Source organism: Pinus tabuliformis, chromosome 5_2 (genome assembly GCF_031772625.1).
Source record: "Pinus tabuliformis cultivar Carrire ecotype Pingquan chromosome 5_2, CPIR1, whole genome shotgun sequence".
In the NCBI taxonomy this organism is placed as follows: domain Eukaryota; kingdom Viridiplantae; phylum Streptophyta; class Pinopsida; order Pinales; family Pinaceae; genus Pinus; species Pinus tabuliformis.
Window position 1 is genome coordinate 660,367,903 of NC_142306.1, and position 22,913 is coordinate 660,390,815.

The following is a 22,913-nucleotide window of genomic DNA, read 5'->3' on the forward strand; positions in this document are numbered from 1 at the left end:
AAAAAGGTAACGTTTTGATGCATTTTTATTTATTTTAAACAGGTATGAGTAATGTTTGAGTTTTTGTGTAGAATATTGGATTTTTCAGGGAAAATTGATCATTTTCAACAAAAAACATTGGAGTCCTCTTTAAGATCTTTTCTGACTCGTAAAATATGAAAAGATTGCCGAGTTTTTCTTTTTAAGCTCATTAAAACGGAATTAAAAGGACGGTCCACTTATAGCTCTTTTCTGACCGTATAAACATGAAAAGGCTGCCGGACTTTTGTCGCTTCAAGTTCGATATTGGTTATAAAACGATGTGTCTTTGATCGCTTTTTTACATTTTCGGATTAGAGACACTAATTATGAAAAGTAATCCTTGATCATAATGGTCAAGCGGTTCTCTCAAGTATTATTTTATACTTTTTCAGGCTTGGGAGACACAAATTTATGAAAAAGGACAACCATGGAGTTTTCTTAAGTTTTTCTTCTGATTCCCTAAAATTGAAAAAAGTTGAGTTTCTCTTATACTGGACTCGTTAAAATTTAACAGTAAAGGACCTGTTCAATTTTAAATAGGAATGAACCACTCCTTCTTAGGGTTCGAATTTTAAACTAAGTTGGACTCATCTGAAGGATGAGCTTATACCCAAGCAAATGTTATCCTCCTCAAGCTTGTCAAAAATAAAGAGGTACTTGCCAGAAATGCTGGGGGAAAAGAGAGAAAAATGAACCTGTTTGTTATACTTTGTGTTTTAGAAAAGCATTTAACCACTCTTGAACACGACACTTTTTGTTCACCTGGGTTGGGAAATCCTTTGCCAAACAGTTAATCAAACCATATTGAAAGTCTTCAGCTGGTTTCTGGGTAATAGCTTTGGGTCAATTGTCACCAAACCATCTGCAGTGTCGTTATGTGTTCAAGAGGTCAGTTCGAATAAACCATTCATCTACAAAATATCTATCATCCATCTTGATCATCCCTAAGTTAGTCCTTGCCAAATATATTTCTTCAAACTTGATCTATGATTTTGTGTTGTGGGCTTGCCTATGATGGATCACTTTCTATCGACTTTAGCTCATTATCTAGAAAGATGATCTAGAAATCGTCAGTACCTTGGACTCTGCATGCCTCAATGGCAAGTTTCTCGCCTTTCGACGACAGGTTGCATCATTGACCTTCGATCAAAGGATTCTATGACATGTTCAACATCAGCTCATCTATTCACATTTCATGGATTGTATTGAGTACTTTGAGAGCCATTGAAATTATTGGTGGTTTCTCTCACACTTGTTAACAGTTCACATCATTGACTGGTAATCAAGTGGTTTCTACCATGTTCAACTTCGACACATTCATTCACATGGATAGAATCGTACTAGTTCGGGAAGCAGAAATCAAGACCCTGGATCTAGTTTCCACCATCCAGGCTGTGAGGAATTTTGTTATTCATTATACAGTGGACTATTAATAAACAGATGGTTGCGCCCATATTGTGTCTACATATGTCTATACTTGTGATGTATTACAAAATCATTCCTATATCAGAGCAGTTTAGTTAGTTTTCTAGTCATTTTTTATCTGAGTATGGGAATGCCTACCTCAGCGATGATATGTTCACATATATATATTTTTTGTATTGAATGTTTTTACAGGTTCCAACCAGGGTGTCCACGGGATGATCCTTGAAATGATAAAGTACTTCACTCTTCTTAGATGACAAATGCTATCCTCATCTATTACAGACTTCGCACTTTAGGGGGAAATCTGTTGCACAAAATATTGTCACCATGACATTCTGCAATCGGTGTGAGTCTATCACCACTCATACTTTCCTCCTTTGCAAGTCTTAAATCTCAGTTCTTCATGTCAAGCCTTGAAAAATAATAGAAAGCCTTTAAAAGTCTCTAAAACTCTGGTTCCGCACTTTCTCTTAGCATTACCTGCGGTCCCGCACCTACTAGTCATGTCACCTGCATACCTGACCACTCTGTCTCTGTGTAATGGATGCAGACCCTGTAAAAGTCAAAAAGGCGCAAGTACATTCTTAAAAACTCACTTTGAGTCATTTTTGGAAGCTTCTAGAAGGAATCTTGAGGTGGCAAGTTCGCTCCTTTAAGGTTCATGCATCCCATACCTTAAGGAGCTAACCCCTTGATGTGAGGATCTTATCCCTTTGAAGGAGGACTCTATCCCTTCATAGGTGGACTTGTAACCTCCTTCCTTTGCACTATAAAATGAAGCATTGGGCTGGTTACTGAGGGGGTTGAAAGCTGAATATTTTTGAGGTGAAATGCTGTTGGAATTTAGTCTTCCTAATTGAGCTTGAGAGGAGAGATTACATACCATTTTTGATCTCATTGGGAAGAGTGTGAGGCTTGTCAAAGTAGAGGAGATTCCTGTTTGGACCCTGGGAGGAGCTTGTACAACATCAAGGCACCAAAGTTTGTAAAGTTCTTCTATTTTCAAAGTTAATACAATCAAGTTTATTTTTCTCAATAAGTTGTGTTTTATGGTTTATTTCATGGATTCCTTGATCACCATGATGAATATAATTTATTATATAGGCTATGCAGGTGTTATTTGATGTGTTCTTGTTTGTGATTGCAGGTTCTAAAAAGGAAACTCGTTCGGACGGTCGAAGTGTGGCTGCCACAAACTAGCGTTGGACTCAAGGTAGGGTCTAAAACACCTCTTAGTTTTTTATTAATAAATCACAATATATTTAGAGAAAGGTAGATTTTCTTGTCCTGCTTGTTGCTAGATATCTGTTGATACTAGGGAGATCGGTCTTGTCCATAAGAATGATTTATCCGGCCAACACTTATGGCTAGACATGCTGTTCAATCGCAGGTTTCATTCTCTGATGCCTTCTTTGAGTGGTTCAACTGTCAGCGGATGGTTTATGCCGAGTATCCATATGCTGGGATGGATTTCCGGGGTGACCCGGATTTGGTGCTGTTGGCTGGCAAGCAGTGGGGTGTCATAGGTAAAAATCTCTGACCACATCTCTGTTTATTGTTTTCATAATGTTCTTGTGTTTTTTAAAAGTTTATCAAGACTAATCAAAACTCATGTGATTATGCAGATATTGGGCCGGTGCGACCAGCAGTGCGTCTGAGAGGAGGAGTTGTCGTTCCAGCAGGAGAGGCTATAGGGAGGGCCATTCTTCGCGACCTAGATGTATCCGAGACCCTTGCAGTGTTGTAGGATCAGATCGAGGGTCTCACCCTTGGTATTCTGGATGTGAGGACCGATGAGCTTCCTCTGAGATTACAGCGCCATACCACTGGCGTGCCGAGCCGATGGACCAGGCTCTTACGCATGATTGCACAGGCGGTGACTAGTTATCACGAGCACCATTAGATTAGGGTGCCCCCTTGCATTTTGAGTTTTTGGGTCATATGATCGATTTTTTCCTGGACACAGAACACTATGTACAAACTATAAACAGTTATATATATATTTTTGATTTTTGGAGCTTTATTTTGGTTAAGTTATATTATCCTGATGCAGTTTATTGATAAAATGATTTTCTTTTACAAATGTTGCAAATTTTTGTCTAACACATAATTTTCTAATAAATCGGTTAATGTTTTTAAGTTTATGGAAATATGTTGATATTGAATAGAATCGAACTGCCTTTCCAAAATCTTGACCCTTAGGAACATACGATAGATAACTAGATTTTGAACGGAATAGATGCCTGTAAGCTGTAGAATGACGAGATGTGAGTCTAGCCTGACGACAAGTTGGCGTATGCCATGCGCAATGGCATCAGAGAGGAGTTCTATCAACGTTCTATATTCAGCAATGTTGTTCGTTGATTGACCAACACACACCCCTCTGAAACTCACTAACTCGCCGCTTGGATCAAAGATGGCCCAAGCTGCAGAAGATAGGTTCTGCGTACTACGACTCGCCCCATCAGCATATCCAACAAATGATTCCAATGGGTTCGACATCTGTAACAAAATGCAAAAGTGGATTACCTAACCAAAACGATCACTGTTAATGAAAACAAAAATGTAACAAAAGCATATGAAGAGGTTTCCATGCTGAGTCAAGCATAGTAACGCTTAAGGTACAACCCGTTTCAGGGTTGCAGCAGTGGAATCCCGTCATAATCTACTAGCTCGTAGGCTCCTTTTGCTAATACACGCTTAACAATATATGGACCCATCCATAAAGATTGGAACTTACCTACTCCCAATTTATCGGATTCCTGATCATAGAGCAAGACCAAGTCACCTTCTGAGAAAATGCGGGGTTTGACATTCTTGTCAAATTACACTTTGACTCGTTTCTTATGCGCTTCATTAGCCAAGGCGGCGTCATGACGAGTTTCATCCAGCTGGATTAATTCTAAGAAATGAGCTTCTTCCTCTGAAGTTCCGGGGAGGAGGTCAACTACGAGCTTGAGAGACGAAATCTCACACTAAACTAGTAAGATCGCTTCCAAGCCATACACCAGTTGAAAGGGTGTAAACCCGGTCGCATTTCTCACCGATGTCCAGTATGCCCACAAGGCTGAGTACAGGATTGGGTGCCAACTCCGTTTATGGACTCCAATCATCCTTTGCAGCATGCATTTTAGGACTTTGTTGATCGCTTCAACTTTCCCGTTCACTTGTGGATAATATGGAGTAGAGCTGTCGTGGGACAGTCCTAATTTGGCGGCCAATTCAACCATCATGTGATTGCGGAAATGCGATCCATGATCTGTGACTATAGCTTGTGGAACATCGAACCTGGCGACTACATGATTGAAAAAGAAAAGAATGGTCGTTTCGCCGCTGTTGTTTAATGTAGGCAGCACCTCAGCCCATTCGTAAAATAGTCAACTACGACTATGATATACCCACGCCCCCCGGCCGAGGTGGGGTTACATTGCATGAAATTTATGCCCCATTTGGCGAATGGCCCAACAGAAACTACTGGCTGTAGAGGTGCGAGTGGTAGTCTGGTTTTGCGTTCGAAGATTTGACAAGCATGGCAACTTCTGACTGCGGTTATGCAATCTTTGAACATTGTTGGCCAGAAGTATCCTGATCGTAAAATCTTTTGTGCCGTAGCATAACCAGATTGGTGCCCCCCACATGCACCTGAATGACAATCATTTAGGACTTTTTTGGCCTCCTCATGGGTGAGGCACCTTCGCAGAATAGTATCAACACCACGACGGTATAGTGTATCACCGATGATCATGTAGTCTTTTGCTTGGTATCGAGTACGTCGTTGTTCTGAGCGAGAGGTATTAGACCTATATGTTTGGGTTTGGAGATAAATGATTATATCTCCATACCATGGATCGCTTGAAGATATCATAAACAAAGATTCATCCATGATTGTTGCTTTGGATGTTGAATTATTGGACGATGATGGGAAATCACATAGTAACTCTGCAAATACTAGTGCTTTCTTTGATTTGGATTTTACAAATTCCAGATCAAATTTTTGCAAAATTGCTATCCATTTTGAATATTTTCCCCCAAGCAACTGTCGCAACAAGATGTAAGTCATGGGGTTGCAATCTGACAAAACGGTAGTTTTTCTAAAGAGAACATAGTGTCGAAATCTTTGTATTGCTTGAATAGCAGCGAGAGCTAGCTTTTCAACATATGAGTATTTGCTTTCTACATCATTTAAGTTTTGACTTAAATAATAAATAGGATGTTCGATTCCATTGTCTTCTTGGACTAAAACCATTGCGATGGTTGTATCTGCTGCAGTCGGATATAGGTTAAAGTCTCTTTGATAATCAGGAGCATACATTAATGATGCTTTTATTAGGGATTCCTTTAGAGCATCAAAGGAAGCTTGCGCAACCTGATCCCAGTTGAAGGGTACTTCTTTTTTCAAGAGACGTGTATAACCTTTAGCAAGTTCGGCGTAATTTGGAATGAACCTCCTCATAAAGTTTGCTTTCCCTTGGTGTTTTTGAATCTGAAGCAAATTTGAAGGTGGAGGCAAATTGACGATTGCCTGAACCTTGCACGGGTCAAGATGGATTATGTCCTTTGAAACTACAAAGCCAAGTAAACGACCAGAACCGACGCAAAACACACATTTGTGTGGATTGAGTCTTATTTTGTAGTGTCGGCAACGTAGAAATATTGCTCTCAAATGCTGCGGATGATCGGTCTGCTTTCGTGAGTGAGCCGGAAGATCGTTGAGGTATGGTTGAACGATGTTCTTGATGTCATGGAAGGCATAATTCATTGCCCTCTGAAAAGTTGCCCCTGCGTTCTTTAAACCGAAAGGTAGCTTACGGTATGCGAATGTGCCCCATGGACAAATAAATGAAATCTTTGACTGGTCTTGTGGGTGGATATTTATTTGATTATACCAGGAAAATCCATCCATAAACGAAAAGATTTCGCATCCGGCACATTCATCAATTATCTAGTCGATGAAGGGTGTAGGGTAGTTATCCTTTGGACAAGCTTGATTTACATCCCTGTAATCGACGCACACTCTAATTGTTCCTTACTTTTTCATCACAGGAACAATGTTTGATACCCAATCAGTTAAAGGAACTGGGTAAATAAAACCAGCATGGAGAAGTTTTTCAACTTCTGCCTTGATGGCAGTGGCTTTCTTCGGGTGCACCTGGCGAAGCCGTTGTCTTACTGGTTTGACATCTGGATACATCTTAATTTCGTGTTCAACTATGCTTGAGTCAATGCCTAGCATTTCTTCATATGACCATGCAAAGACATCTCTGAACTCGCGAAAGAGAGCGTAATATATTTCAAGTTCTAAAGAAGAACACAATTTTCCAACATGAATATTTTCTTCAACATCTGGTTTAGTCAAGATATTTATGGCGATAGTTTCTTCAATATTGGACATATTTCACTCGGAATCCACCGTGTTTACAGTATTTGATAGCAAATAAAAAACTGATGGATGATTAAGGTCGCTGGAGTAATCTTCGTTGTAATCCGAAAGATTGGAACGATGGTGGTAATCTTCCCATGGTGCCCCCTGTATGTTCATTGGCTGAATAATTCCTTCGTCTGTAGAATGTACATGCAACCAAGGATCTAAAGAGGTACCATACTCCTTAGACCTATCTACCCAAACGCTTGATGAGCGTTCATTGGGGTTTGCCTCCCATGCCGAGAACATTGATTGCTACAATACTTCTATTGGGCTTGGAGGCAACACCTGGTGACGATCCATACTAATATCATTTTTGAACATCTTCTGAATGGAAGATACCATATTGCAGGTTCCCACCATTGCCACTTCCGCCAAGTTGTTTGGAGGCGATAGGGAAAAAGTACCCATCAATGTAGGGTCTTTTAGTAGGCCTACTCCGATATTTTGAAGCGAATGAGAGCTTCCGTGGATCATCGGAATGCTTCCCATAACTTGCGAACTGTTGGGGAGGAATGTCTGTTGGTCGACAATTGTAATTCCCCCTTGGAAGGGAAATGCAATATTTCTGAAGTATGTCGACACAACGACAGCCATAGCATAAATCCAGGGCCTTCCCAGTAGGATGTTGTAATCGAGGTTTCCATCGATAACTTCCACATCAATTTCTATTGTTTTGCCCCCTAGTTCGACTTGCAAGTTACTTAAAATCCCGTATGGAGTGTATGTTCGTCCATAAAATGATTTTAACGTCGTCGACAATTGCGACAAGGGTGGTGAGCCTAAAGTTTTCCAGCAACTCATTGACATAATACATGTAGATGCCCCCTCATCAATAATTGTTCGATGAACAGTTTTGTTGAGGGCTTTCACTTGAATGAGGAAAGCGAGTTGAGCTGGTAACTGAGGTTCATATCCTTTATGATTAAAGGCCACAAGATTGGAATCCGCTGGGTCAATCCCACCTATTGTTGATAATAGAGCCTGCTTTTAGGAGGGGAAATTTTGTAGTACTTCAAGCGTTGACATAGTAGACAGCGATTGGGCCAGGTCCTCTACTATATTATAATTCTGTGCCGCTTTGGCACGAGGATTAAATGTTGATTTGTGTACTACTCCCTTTGGCGGCTTTATCGTTAGCTCATGAATGATGGGTGGCACAACTTTTGTCAAAGTTGTTGTCGAACTACTAGGTTGATCAGTAGCCTTGTTGTTCGACAGCTGTGGATTCCCGTAATCTTTATTCCTTGTCAATATCAAAGCATCATTTTGTTGTTTTGAAATGGACAACATAAGGACTTGGGATGGGGAAGCATTGTCACTAGCATCCAGATTGGTTCCTGGGTTTGGAAATGGGTTAGTCAATACTACTGAGGTTTTTGAATTCTTAAAGAATTTCTTAACTTCAGCTTTATATGGACAATCTCTCGTCCAATGATCCTCATCGCATATGAGGCATGGCTGAGTAGGTTTCTTTTGCCCATAAGGGTTTGCAGAAGATTTTTCAGGAGACGAATCATCCTGTTTCTTCTTTTTTCTCTTCCCTTTCTTCTTGCCTCCTGGTTGCTTCGGTTCTTTGCCTTTGTCAATTGACACGACATTAACCTCCGAGGCTAGAATTTCTTCATTTGCATTTTGATCAGAAATCTTACGGGCTTTCTTAGATGTAGCCTTTGTCAATTTCGTGCTCGTCGTACCTATCATGCCATAGCCGGCATGAGAGTCTTTGTTCGATTTAGGAGGAGGAGGAACGGAAAACTCTGGTCTAGGAGCATCAGGGATTTTGTCGTAGAGCATTATAGACTGAGTATAGATCAAGTCTAGATATTGCGCACGAGCAATAACCTGCTCTTCAGTGATGACCCCTCCCTTTGCCACATCTTCTGTAATAGAAGGTAACAATGACTTAATAAATCATTCAGCTAGTCGCTGATCAGGAACATATGTTTTCACCATTTTATGACGACATCGCCATTCATGAATATGATTGGATATGTGAGTGGTCGTCGTTTGCTTGAAATTAGTAAGAAGCTCTGTTCCTATTTCATACCTTATTGGTAATTGAAAATGGGTTAAAAAGGTTGTGGCAAGGGCGCTGAAGTTATCGAATGAAGCTCTAGGCAATTCGATGTACCATTTTGCTGCCGGACCAGTTAACGTTCGTTGAAAAAGGCGAAGCCGAATCGAATCATCATTGAGAGTGTTGGACGAACACCACAGATGAAAGGTCATCACGTGATTCGACGGGTCTTCACCCAGATTTCCATTAAATTTAGGAATATCTGACGGAAGTTTATGAGGAATCGCCGGCCACCAAGGGGCATAAGCAATTGGATCGTTTGTTAGCCGATTTAGATTTGGTAACTCTAGAGTCACCATGAAGGGCCACTGTTGATTCAGGTTCGGCGAAGCGTACCTAGGATAAGATGGGATCGCCTGAGCAGTGGGTCTTTGCATACCAGCATAATGTATTTGATGCTGATAACGTTGATAAGGTGGTTGGGCATAACCAATTTGAGACGATTGGTTATAACCGTTTTGAATATACGGCTGCCCATTACCTGCAAAGCTTTGCTCAGGTCCTTGGTAAACTTGTTGGAATTGCGGTTGTTGATGTTGCACCTGCCATGGTTGTGAAACCATTTGTTGTTGCCCAATACTAGACATTTGACCAAGATGAGGGGTAATAGTACCCGTTTGAGCTTGAGTCGCTCCAGTTAAGGAGCCACTAACTGGCAATTGCGGTTGTGTCGCGTAGACAAGAGGCTGTTGTAAAACGACCTAAGAAACTCGAGGTTGGCATGCAACAGGTAATGCTTGTACTTGCGACACTGTCACAATAGCTGGTGTAGTGGGGATATTCGACACAGGTAGACTCGGTTGCATTGAGTATACAACTCTTGGTTGTTGAGGCAGTATTGGCACCCAACCGCTGGATGCGATTCCAATTTGACCTTAATTCGGTTGTGAACTCACATATGGTTGTTCTCCCGGAGGGAACAATGAAAGGGTGTAGTACCCCCCATATGGTGGCAATCCAGTGCTCAAAGGAATGATCGGCCTTTGGAGACCAGACTGCCCAAATTGATATTGTTGTGAAGGATCAATTTGTTGAGATTCAACATAAGAGATTCCAGATACTATTCTGGATGAACAAAGGGGAATATACCATACTGTCAAAACAGCCCCTGGGTGGACTCCTTCTAGCAGTTGAGAGCTAGTTGGGACAGATGGTATACCAGCAAACATCGTCGGAGTGACGGCAGGAGGTTCCACTATCACTGTATCGGATGACATAGTCCTAGATGTCGATGGTTGTTCAGACATATCGAGTCTATCCAAAATACTTCCTAGCGATTCTACAAGAACTTGCGATGAAGGGGTATTAACTTCTGAAGTAGAAGGATATAGGTGGATCCTAGTCCCAAAATGCAATGGAGTACTGGATGGAAGATCTTCCATAATCTCTTCTATAGCAATCAATCCAGGTGGAAGAGGCAGACCGTCAGGTCCGTAAAATATTTCTGGTGCTGAAGAAGATATAGATTCTGCAGTGACAGATGTTGGAGGGGTAACACCTTCCGAATCAACTCTAGATGGAGCTGGTTCAGGAATTGAAGTGTTTACTGTTACACTAGGATCAGTTCCAATGTCCTCTTGTAACTGCGGAACTTCTTCTGTAGAGGCAGGGATACCAGAAATGGTTGGAGTAATCGGAGTCTCAGAGGATGTTGAAACACAAGCTTCAAACAACCAAGAGAATTTGACCCAGTTAAACGAGTTCGCTTGGCCCGGAATGGTTTTGTTTCCGGAGTCAAATACAGTTGACTCGTCAGTATCCGCAAACGACGGGGTTTTGATTGGCTTTCTTCCACGATTGCAGATTATTTGATCAACTCAAAATAAGAGGGAAAAATGTTATTCCGAATTAAATGAATTTTAGACGCTTCGACACAACTTGCTTTTTCAATTTTTAAGAGTCGAGAAAAAGCTAAAGATGACTCTAGTCGCCTTTGATTTTTAATGAGCCTGAAGTGACAAGTGCTTAGATGGACCTTTTCCTTTAAGGAGTCTGAAAAGGAACGAAAGAGACTACTCTAGAAATCTAGACAGAGGGATTACCAAACCAATCACAAAATTGTAGAATACTTTTTACGGTACGACAATCAATCTTCCTAAATGCTGTGTTCAATGCATTGCGATCGATAGGGTGGCAGACACGGCTTCCTAAGGATAAAGGATATAGCCTATTGTGGTCTCCCAATATATACTCGACGGTACGTGGGAGCACAAGTCCGTACTGGCACTTATTGTCTCAAAGAGGAGGAATCACCCAACCTATGATGAAAGAGACAGTTACCAGGCTTTACGATGCCGAAATACCTCTCTAGCCTAGACTTCTAGATGTTGTGCGTTAGGTTCCAAAGCATTTTTATGTTCATTGAATTTATTTTATAGTTGATCTTTCTTAAGAAGTTTGCCTTTAAGGTTCACTGCGTGATGTAGATATACAATTCCTAAAATTCAATCTAAGATGATAAACAATCATTTAATCTTCTTTTTGCAATGAAAATCCTAGCTACTAAGGAAAGAGAAATGAAATCCTTTCAACATAGAGCAGAGAGCACACACTAGATGCACTGTCCTAAATCAAAATCAACAAGCAGTCTAAATGCAAATGCACGTGCATGTATTTGTTTTCCGCTTTCTTAATGTGTGAATGACAAAAAGAATGCTAAATACAAATCTGAATTATTTCTTCTTTCAAAGCGACAGTACTAACGATTTTCTTTTCAAAAATGATAGGAAGGCAAGTCGACACTCTACGATTTTGAATTGAAAACTACTTTTGACACTTGAAATACTACTAATTCAGATCAAATACAAGAGTAACAGTATAATTGACTATCAAGAACAATACGATTCTTTTCTTTGTCTGAAAACGACACTTGCGACACTTCCAAATCAAAATACAACAGTTTGATTAAGCTACTTCTTTGTAAAAGAGAACTGTAAATGGTGCACAATACATAAAAACATTCACAATTCTTTGTACAATGGAGGTTGGATGATGCAAAGAAAGGGGGTTTCAACAGTGGTCAATTGATCACAGACAACAAAACTCCCGAATAAAACTGAAGAGAGTGAAGAAAAAACCAAAATCTGGAGGCAGATTTAGTCTTGTTTGATCATCGCACCTGTAACACAGGGAAACAGGGATGCATCCCACCTACTGCACACGGGAGGTGCGATGCATCCAGATTGCCAAGAAGACAAGGTGCGATGGTCCAGGGACGAGACTTTAACTTGGTTTTTGGTCACAGTTTGCAGTTTAGTTCAGGGATTTAGGCCGAGCAAATGATAGTCAGTAACTACAAAGTATAGGGCTGATCTAATGAGGTTACTCAAGCTACCTCTAGGGCACTTAGGATGTTTGCAAGTCAATTGTTCAGTTCATAAACAAACCCGGAGATTGACTGAAGCAGCATTGATCTACTTTGCACTTGCATAGCAAATGCAGTTCGAAGGCTAGCTGGCTTAACTTCAGGCTCCATCTGTGGTTTATGAATCAAACAAATAGAGACAAGCAATCAAACTAATCGCTCCCCAGTGGAGTCGCCATTTTGTTATCGGGAAATCTAGTGTCTATTCAGAGCTTCTAGTCCCACTAAGATCGGTAGCTATCTTAGAAACAAACAGATTAAAGTCACTTGCTTTTCCTTTACAAGAGAGAGATGAGAAAGAAGCAGAGAGTACCAACCTTAGTCTTCCGCTTGGCTCCTTGCTTGTTTCCTTTCCCCTTTGGTAGAATCTCGTCACTGCTTCCTTACTTGTCCCGTTTCAAAGAGTACCTGTAGATTCACAGCAGCATAATACCATCAAAGCATAGAGATCTTTCACTGTAAACAATATAGGATCAGATATATATTGACCATACAAATGCATATACCAACACAATATTCAGAGATACACAAGAATATGGAGGAAAACTCAAATAGCTTTATTAGTAAAAGTAGTAGAAGAGAGGATTACAACCACTTGGTCTGACCTAGCGCCATCCTCCTAGCTTGAAAGCCCTCTTCACCTCACACAAAGCAAGATCACCAAACAATGTCTTCAAAGAGAAACCAACAACAACTCTTTGCAAATTACCGAATTCCAACCTCCGGATCTCTTGGATGAGGGATCTATTTATAGATATTTGCAGGGGGGGTGAGTCAGCTTCTGGGATTTTGATTAGTGTCATCTCTCTGATAGTTCTTAGTTCCACATGGAGATTTTAGATCTCTTACTCATCCTTGGGAAAACTCAGAGAGGCAACTGTCAAATGAGCAGTTTCTAGAAGATTCTCTGGGTTTCCACCTAGCAAACTGCTTGTGCCATTTGTCTGCTCTCACTCATCGCACCCTACAGAAGGGATTTTCAGTATGCATCGCACTTTTTGCATGTGGCAAGTGAGATGCATCGCAACCTTTGCATTGGGCAGTCTATATGGTCCTGCTTTGACCAATTCTGAGTCGTTTTTCATGGAGAACTTTTGGGAGATGATGTAATCAGCTGACCTTGCTCCTTTAGGGTATGAAACAACACTTTTAGGGACTTAGAAGCCCTTGGTTTATGGACATATGTGATTGGGGTTGCAGTGCCCAAATATGTCTATAACATGGTTGTCAAGTTCAATTTAGCAAATGCTTTTGATAGAGTCAAGCATAGTTTTCTGCTGAAAGTCTTACACAAATTTGGATTTTCGGAGCCTTGGATCGCTCCATTAGTAAACGGAAGAGCTGCCGATTTTTTCAAAGCCACGAGAGGGTTCAGGCAGGGGTGCCCTCTCTCACCCCTTCTATTCATTCTTTAAGCCTCTGTCCTCAATTTCTGTTTAGACAAGAAAATGATGGAACAGGAAATTGTTGGGCTTTGTATAGCAAGAGGTGTTAAAAACATCAATCATGCCCTCTTTGTGGATGACACCTTGTTATTGGGAGCTGCCTCTGTGCTTATAGCCTCCAGATTTAAAGGAGTCCTGGACGAGTTTTGTTTGATTTCGGGAAGCAGTTTAAACAATGGCAAATGCCATATCTATTGTTGGAACACCACTTCTAGCATGCTCAATTCCATCTCCAGAACCTTCGGTTTCACAGCCTCCTCAAACTGGACTTCCTTCAAGTATATGGGCCTTCCTGTATTCCTTAAAAGAGCCTTCAACATAGATTGGCTTCCCCAACTGGAGAAATTCAAGAACAAGTTGCTTGCCTGGGGCTTTTCCTAGCTCAACATTGCTGGTAAGTCTGTCCTTATTAAATCAGTCCTTAACAGTCTTCCCTTATTTCAATTTTCTGTTCTTCTTGCTCCCTCTAGGATTCTCAGAAAAATGGAGGAGACCATTCGGAAATTTTTTTGGAAGGGGGGCAAGAAAAATGAGAAAAAGATTCCGTTAGTCAGCTGGGATTCCATCTCCAAACCGCTCTTGGAAGGAGGCTTGAATTTCAAAAATCTTGGATATCAAAATATCGCCATGGGAGCTAAGCTCATTTGGAGAATTATTGCCCCTAACCCTGGCTGGGCACATCTAGCTCTTTGAAAAAAATACTTTAAGGGCAAGCGCTCCCACCGTCTTGACCATCCTCTGCCGCTCCTGAATACGCCCTTCCAGAAGCTCTGTTCAAAAGCCTGTCCGCTTATAAATATGCATGCCTACTGGGTCCTCGACAATGGAAAAAGGATCAACCTTTGGACAGACAGAGTTATGAGCAATGAGCCGCTGGGAGACCGTCCCTCTCTCCAAGCGTTGCACAGTTGGATGAACGATGCTGGAATGCGTTCCCTGTGGGATATCTCAGCCTGGCAGGATTCACGATGGGCTGGCTAGAAACTTGAAACGCCCCCAGATTTGTCTATAGAACATGAGGAACTGCTCTCCAAGCTTCACGAATTGGCTCCATCGCAGATGCGAAGCAGGGATTCTAGAGGTTGGGGTGTGCAGGCTGGTGGTTATTCCGTTGCTCAGGGATACGCCAAGCTGTGCGAGCGCCCCCATGTGGCCACGAATCCAGAGCCATGGAAAGGGATATGGCATTACCCCTCTCTGCCAAAAATCGTTTTTTTCAATTGGCTATTATGCCATTCCAAAATCCTGACTGACAAAAATCTGTAGAAGCGTGGCTTCCATGGCCCTTCAAGGTGTAGACTTTGCAAGATAAATCAGGAAAGCGTTTCACATTTGATGCTAGAATGTTCCTTTACTCTGCAGATCTAGTCCGCGCTACTAGAAACTTTGAGTTCCAGCTTCGAGTTGCCTTCCTCCACTGCTGATTTTTTTGTCAAATGGCTGCAAAGGTACCCTGGTCCTCCTCCAAAAAACAAAATTATTAGAGCTGCTTGGTTTATTCTCCCTAAAATTACCTGCTGGCAGATCTGGCTTGAGCGAAACAAAAGGATTTTCAGAAACTGCGAGCAGGATGTCAAGCTAGTGATAGTCAAAATTAAATGCCAGTTAAAAGAGTGCCTGAGAGACCACAAAGATGATTTAAATCTCACCCAGCAAGATAAAAATTGGGGATCTTCTCTCGACCTTCAGTTCCAAAAATTGGCAAAGAGTATCTCCCTCCCAAAAGCTTGGCATATAAGGGCTACAACAAAAGAGCTCTAGGGATGGATTGCAAATCACCAGAGGCACTCTCTATTTTTTGATGGCGCTGCTAAGGGAAATCCTGGAAGAGCTAGTGTTACAGGAGTTATATTAAACCCAACTGGTTTTAGGATTCACAGTTTCGCCTGGGGTTTGGGCATTGCTTCCAGCATTCAAGCAGAGGCTTTGGCTCTTTTTCAAGGACTCAAGATTCTGAAAGTGCTGAACATCAGGGAGGTTAATGTTATTGGAGACTCTTAGGTTATTATTAACACTATGGTGACTCATTCTAAGCCAATGGACCTAAGGCTAGCAAGGACGATTCACAGAATTTCATAGCTTGGTGACTTTTCCAGAAATTAAATTTCTATTATGTGTTGAAAGCCAATAATAAGGAGGCAGACATTGAAGCTAACAAAGCAGCCCTTCTTACGGCTAGTGCTCTGCTCAGAGGCAGACAGGAAATATGGGAACCAATTCCTTAATTTAGAAAATTGTCATGTTTTATTGCCTTCTATTAAATCAATTCGTTTGTACCCACAAGTTTGGGAATATCTCTGAAATTGACCACATAGTTGCAGCTAAGAAGAGATGTGAACTAAACATAATTGTCACGGTCTTGCAAGGCTGTTCAACACTTATCGTTTTAGACTCACATTTTGTAATCCGCTCTTTGGCATTAAGGCCAAGTTTCTAATATATCCACTACCCGTTTCTGTAAAAGAAAAAAAAAATATTTATATGATCATATATACACTTTAATATATGTAAATTATACATATATATATGTGTGTGTGTGTTTTATTTTGTATATATATATATATATATATATATATATATATATAATTTACTAAAATTTGTTTTTAATATAATAATAAGTTATCTTAAATTGAAAATATGGAGAAAACTAGAATTTATGAAAATGAGAATAATAAAAAAATGAGAAAAAAAATAAATAAATCTAAAAACAAAAAATTAGTAACTAATAGAAATGAAAGTTACTAAAAAATTTATAATAAAATCTCAACCAATCGCTTTATAAAAAAAGAGAAAAAAGAAAAAATTGAATACGTAATATTATACTTGTGGCTAATATAATAATACAAATAAATATTTGTGAAAATAAAATCAACCAAATTTTTTATTTTCAAATAATTTAAGGAATTTAAAATTCCCTTTCATGATATAGTGAATTATCACAAAGCGTTGAGGTGTCAAATGTGGCCAACAAATAAGCGTGAATATGGGAAAAAAATTTGGACAATAAATGCGGTATAAGCCAATATAAGCAATGCTTTATCAACAAATGCTATATATAAAAATGGCTTAGTTGCCCATAACCATTTACAGTATAAAATTAGAAAAATATAAAATATGTTAACATAAAATAAAATATTAAAAACAGGAGTACATATCAAGGTTTTAATTTTTAAAATAATTTATGGAATTTAAAATCTGATTTCCTGCTTATGGAATTCTCACAATTATGTTGATCTGTTTCATGTCGCTCTGGCACGGAAAATCATTTTTTAAAATAAAAAGTTAAATAAATATTAATTTTAAAATAATTTATAAAATTTAAAAATTTGTTTTTTTATTATATATTTTTTATTTGGTTAATTAATTTTTCTTCTCCAACAATGTAGAAAAATAGATTAAAAAGCCAATGATTCACAAATATATGAGATGAGTGAAAGCTTTTCCTTTTATCAAGAAGCATATAAAAGGAGCTAAAACATACCTTTTACCACAGGTGGCTAATTAAACACCGTGTAGTTTTTTTTAATAACAATTTTTTTTATCACAGAAGCATATGGCATCACCTAAAACTTTCCCTTTTTATTACGGGTGACTAATTAAAAGCGGTATATTTTCTTTAATAACAATACAGGTCCCCACCTACATTTACTGTTTCCCATTAGACTTGACACCGCTGTTTAAAAAAATCTGCTATCCTCTGCAATTTTCACAGCAACGGAATATACCGCTGTTTAAAAAAATCTGCTTTCCTATCCTGTGCAATTTTCACAGATTTTTGTTGATGTGTCTCATGTTGATCTGTCATGGAAAGTGACTCTTTATTGTTGTTTGAAAAATAGGAATCCGACCTTGTCACACAAAAGTTTAACGTGACGGTGAAAGGAGAAACTTCGGGTATGATGCTGAAAAGGTGCGTAGATTTTTAATGATAAAAATGTCGCAGGTGTGAACGCAACGAGTTACAGAAGATCCTCTACAAGATAAAGTCAATTAAAAATAAAGGGAAAACGCGGAGCGAGACCTAGCATCAGAAAGATGTGCGTAGCATGGTCTTGCGTTGAGTGAAAAAGAATAGAAAATTGAAATTTATTGGTGTCAAGACCTTTTCTTGCTGCGTCTCATTCTGAGTAATAACTTGACCCAGAGAAAGCGGAGAAAGCGGGGAAGGATGCTTCCGCAAGCAAGCAAACCAGTTATTAGGTTTGAATTTGATTGAAAGAGAATATGTTCATCCGAATGGGTCAGCACTCCGTCTAGGGTTTGTTTGTAGATGTCCAGTGACGATCAAATAACAGTCAAGTCAATGATGAACAACTAACCCTTTATGATTAGGTCAGATTTCTGAGGGCCCTTCATGATCAGGGGGTTACAGGATATTACTAGGAAACAGTTAAGAGGATTGAGAAGGAGAAGAAATTGAAATGTTGGTTGCGTGTGGGAATTTAGGGCAAGCCAGCAAGGGTGGGCTGTCATTTGTGGATACAAGGAATCAACAGCGAGATTATCTATGAATGGATGACTTGGCGCTGTTGAATCCAAAGGCAAAGTGCACAAATAGGTAGTGCCGCCCATCCGATTCTATCAATCCTGTTAAGCCCATTTAGTGAGTATTAGATAATCAAGAACATATCCAATTGTATTTATCCGAATTCCCGTTTGATTTGAGAGCCCATTTCTGATCCTAATTGTCCTTGCAATGGTGTGACAGATCCCGGAGATGGCATGTTCAATCGCTATGTCTGCCTTGGAAGCACAGCAGGAGCAGGACCAGCACCAGCGCCAGCCGACCAACCCCACCTTAATAGAGAACGAGGATTCCCAACTACCCATATCCAAAACACAGCTTTGCTCACATGGGAACACGGTGGAAACAGAAGAGTCTGCAGTTCACCTGGATGTGAACGAGGATTCTCAACTACCCATATCGAAAACACAACTTTGTTCACAGGGGAACATGGTGGAAACTGAAGTGTCTGCAGTTCACCTGGATGCGAATGGCCCGGCGATTGATTCCCCTGAGGATGAAGATAGGAAAAGGAACCCTGAGAGACATAAGTTGAAGAAGGTTACCTTTGTCACAGTCAAGCAGGTTGAGAGCACCACGGATACTGATTTGGAGAAAGGGGTAGGTGATCTAGATGCCAAGGAAAGTGGAGAGGCAGCCCATAGTGTCGGCGATGATGCAGAGACTGTTTGCAGAGTATGTCATTTGAGCTCTGATGGCAGATCAAGTTCTGGAGACTTGATTATTATTGGCTGTGGCTGTAAAGAGGATTTGAGCATCGCTCATCGGCAATGCGCAGAGACCTGGTTCAAGATCAGAGGCAATAGGTAGGTCTTCCATCTCATACAGGAATTTTAATGTTTTACAGAAACCTCACAATTTTTGGCAGGAGGGAGGGGTATGGAAACTATTATAATTCATGACCTATCACTTTGAGAATTTTGTACTAATATAAACTGAGAGTACTGACAGTAATGGTTAGGAGTACCTACCTATCGTTACTCTCTGAACCCTTTCTATCAGTACCTTGTTGCTTGAACCGCTTGTTGCGTGTTTCAGACATCCAAAATTCTCTCTGTGGCAATTTTCCCGAAGTTTTACTGTATAACTCAGGCATGGATGACCTTACACTCTTTGCTATGGGGGATAACGGTCAGGCGAAAGGGGCTTCAATGAATGTAGGCTTTAACAGCTTGAAGAACTGCCCATAACGTTATTGGATTTGAGCTGTGTTAAAATTTTAGTCAAGAACCGACATTTTTGGTAATACCATTACCCATCATCAATGCGAGAAAGAATGTGCCAATGCATTACTAAAATTTTAACTCAGTTCGAATCAGAAAACACCATAGATGGAAAGGAACTTACCTTCGTTGAAAGGATTGGTCATTAAAGATCTTTAGCTAAGCTCTGCCAGGGTTCCTGACAGGACAACTAAATGAGGTCGTCGTCAACCCTTTGTCCTGAATGTCAACCCTGGAGCAGTCAGGTAAGTTGTTGTGCTGAGTCCTGACCTTAGTGGGTTGGGATAGCCAACCTTTTGCAGAGCCCAATCAAGTCTAAGGCCTTTACGGAACTTACCTTCTAATGCGCGTTTTTTACAAATTATTAGTCCTCTGCAATTTTCAGTTTTTCTGAGCAATGCTACCATGATAAGATAGAACCAATGTATATGTCAAGTGAAGCTTATAGCAAGTTTCAATTGCATTTCCCATGCATGTCAGGATCGGGTCCAACGTTGACAACAGTATTTCCTCCAACATCTATTGCCAAGAAACAATGCTGGCTTTACACTAATTGCAATGGCAAATTATCATAATACACAGGAATTTGTGGAATAATTTTTGTGGATAAATCTAAGGCTATTTCTTCTTTGTAATGGCAAAAAATATGAATGCTTTTCTTGAAATTATTGAATGCTAAGTTCTCCTCTTGAGAACTTAGGGAAATCCTGGACCGATAAGAAAATAGATTAACCAGCGACTCAAACAAAAACCTGTGCCATTTTTCTAACTGTGAATATCCAATTAAGTCGCAAGTTGAAAGAATTAGTTCTTTTTAGATTATATGAATTTGGGGTATCTCAAAAGGTATCTAGAACTGTTAAAAAAATTGGTTAACTAGTGACTCAAACAAATACCTATGCCATTTTTCTAACGGTGAACGTCTGACTTGGAACTGTAAAATGAAAGGATTGGCTTTTTTTCCGATTATATGAATTTTGGGGTATCTCAAAAGGTGTCTAAAAACAGGGACAATTCTATAGAGAATGAAGATCAAAAAGCGATTTTCATGAATGGCACAGAGAAGTAAGAGAGGACTTGCAGAAGTACCCTATAGTAATCTTGTACAACTGTGTAGACAATTTTCTTCAGCAACATTTCCAGTCCAAAAGAACACAGTTCTGTTCTTCAAAATTCTTACATTTATGCAAACTTGCTGAGTTCATTCAAGGGTAAAATTTTTCATCCTCTTTTATATCTTATTATATAGATTTACTACAAAAATGATGAGGTGCAAACTTCAATGCTTATTACAGAAAGGGAAATGAGAGAAGGCTGAAGATTGACGAGAACAAGACTGTCCAAGTAAGAACAGGTGGTATCTAAAGGCACTGGTTAAACAATGTATTTACCATTAAACCTATAGATGTAACATTCAGAAACATCATTCTTATTGCCCATTTACAATTTATTGCATGTTATAGCTCATCCAAGAGTTAGTCTATTTAAAGAGGATCTGCCAAATGGCCATTAAATCTGGTTCACTGGGTCAAAGATACTCATGGTGGTTCCTAATCTGTTAGGATGTTCCACAAAATTTTTACAAGCAATTAGAAGGTTTTCATCTTTAGGGTCCCTTCTGCTTGGTTGGGACTTGGCTATCCTTATGTCGATTGTAGATTTTGAAATATTCTTGAAATATAATGGACATAAGTGGAGTTTGCTTGACTCCCATTATATCCATCACAAGTTTTCATTTTAGGGGTGTCCTTCCTTGGTTGGGACCTGACCATCCTTAATGCATATTCTGGAATATTCCTAAAAGCTGAGGGACATGAGTGATGTCAACTGTTTAACTTTGTTTATTTCAATCAAATTTTTAAAATATTTCAGAATCTGCAATCGAGTAACTCGATTTAAGACATCTACCAAAGTCAATCTACCACTTAATCTTAGGTGGCAAATCCCCAACAACTTCATATTCTATTATATAGAAGAGCAATTTTTAATTCACTTAAAACTAGGATCATTTATCTTAACCTCAGATTTTTTTGAATCCATAGAGAATATCTAACCCTGGGTCGATTATTCACTCTTTCATGCAAATTTGAATGTATTTTTGTTATCTATGCAAATCTGAATGTGTTTTTATTATCTGGATCCAAAGTTAAGGTCACCCTCTAAAGCTAAGATCAGTTTGTATTAATTTGTTTATAGTTGTTATTCCAAAGTTAAGATCAGTTTGTATATAGTTATTTAAATATGGTATTAAAGTTAACTTATACTTTCGTTTGTATTTTTTTCTTTGAAATAAGATTGGACTATTTGTTTTCCTAAAAGCATATGCAGAAAGTGTTGCACATCTTCCCCTCCTAGGCTATAGAGCACCTAGCGTCTCTGCAATATGTGATGAGAACGTTGAGAACATGAGAATTGCATTATTTGATGGGAATTTTGAGAACATGACAATCCTTTTGTTTGCTTGATGCAGGATTTGTGAGATTTGTGGTGAGATTGCAAGGAATGTCACAGGTGTTGGTGATGCAGTGTTCTTGGAAGAGTGGAATGACAGAGATACAGACAACTCCTCAGGTGAATCACCAAGATGCTGGCGGAGTCGGCCCCTCTGCAACTTCTTGATGGCTTGCATGGTTGTTGCCTTCATACTTCCATGGTTCTTTCGGGTCTCTATGTTCTAATATCACATTATTTCTCCTGTACCAGCTGCAAGTTTGCTTAAAGCTTTTCCTGCAAGTGCAAGGTTGCTTAAAGTGTTTGTTGCAAGTACAAGGCAATCCGGATCTGTTTTGTTCGTGGGATGTGGGAGTTCAACGAGTGCCATAATTTGAAAGATAGATCTGTTAATAGGGAAAAAAAATTATGTTTGTGAGGAAGGTATCTTGTGTATATATTGTATTCTTCTGAAGTAAGATTCAAAGGTTTGTATAAAATAGCAACTTTCTGGCAGTCCGGTTGACCCCTGCGAAATGGTGAGGTTTCCAATAAGTTAAAACATGTGAAAACAGCAAATTCTTCCCAAACACGCTGTAGTCACACTTTCAAGGAGTCAATCATTAGGCATTGCTAGTAAATTATGAAATAGTATGGAAGTATTCTGAAATCATTTCGAAATTTAATAGATAATTAGCGCACATGCTTACAAGATTTTTCTCCATGTTATCGGTTGGCTTTATTGCTCAATCATTTTTCGGATCCTTATTTCAATCTTTGCAACGCCTAAATTGTCTTGTTTGTTTCTTAAAAATCATTTATTTTTCTATACATAAAGAGAGGGGTTTCTCAATCTTGAGCTGTACATCAGTTTTAGAATTTAGTCCTTATCAGTGTTCATGTGCAAATTTTATGAAGAGGGATTAAGGAAAGGAGCTAATTGTGAGGAATAAAAACTGTCTCAGGAGTGTCCATGCT

General features: G+C 39.5%; 1 protein-coding gene across 2 annotated transcripts; it reads left to right on the plus strand.

Moving 5' to 3' along the window:
• The first annotated feature begins 17,712 nt into the window (after positions 1 to 17,712).
• On the plus strand, positions 17,713 to 22,651 carry LOC149160808 (uncharacterized). Of its 2 annotated transcripts, none has more exons than XM_089436798.1 (4): positions 17,713 to 18,360; positions 18,466 to 19,088; positions 21,976 to 22,076; positions 22,209 to 22,651. In XM_089436798.1, the coding sequence occupies exons 2-4, from the start codon at positions 18,475 to 18,477 to the stop codon at positions 22,331 to 22,333; spliced, it is 840 nt and encodes a 279-aa protein (XP_089292924.1). In that variant the 5' UTR covers positions 17,713 to 18,360; positions 18,466 to 18,474; the 3' UTR covers positions 22,334 to 22,651. The 2 variants fall into 2 exon arrangements, with proteins under 2 accessions (XP_089292924.1, XP_089292923.1); XM_089436797.1 differs by having other exon boundaries at positions 17,717 to 18,315.
• Positions 22,652 to 22,913: the final 262 nt, after the last annotated feature.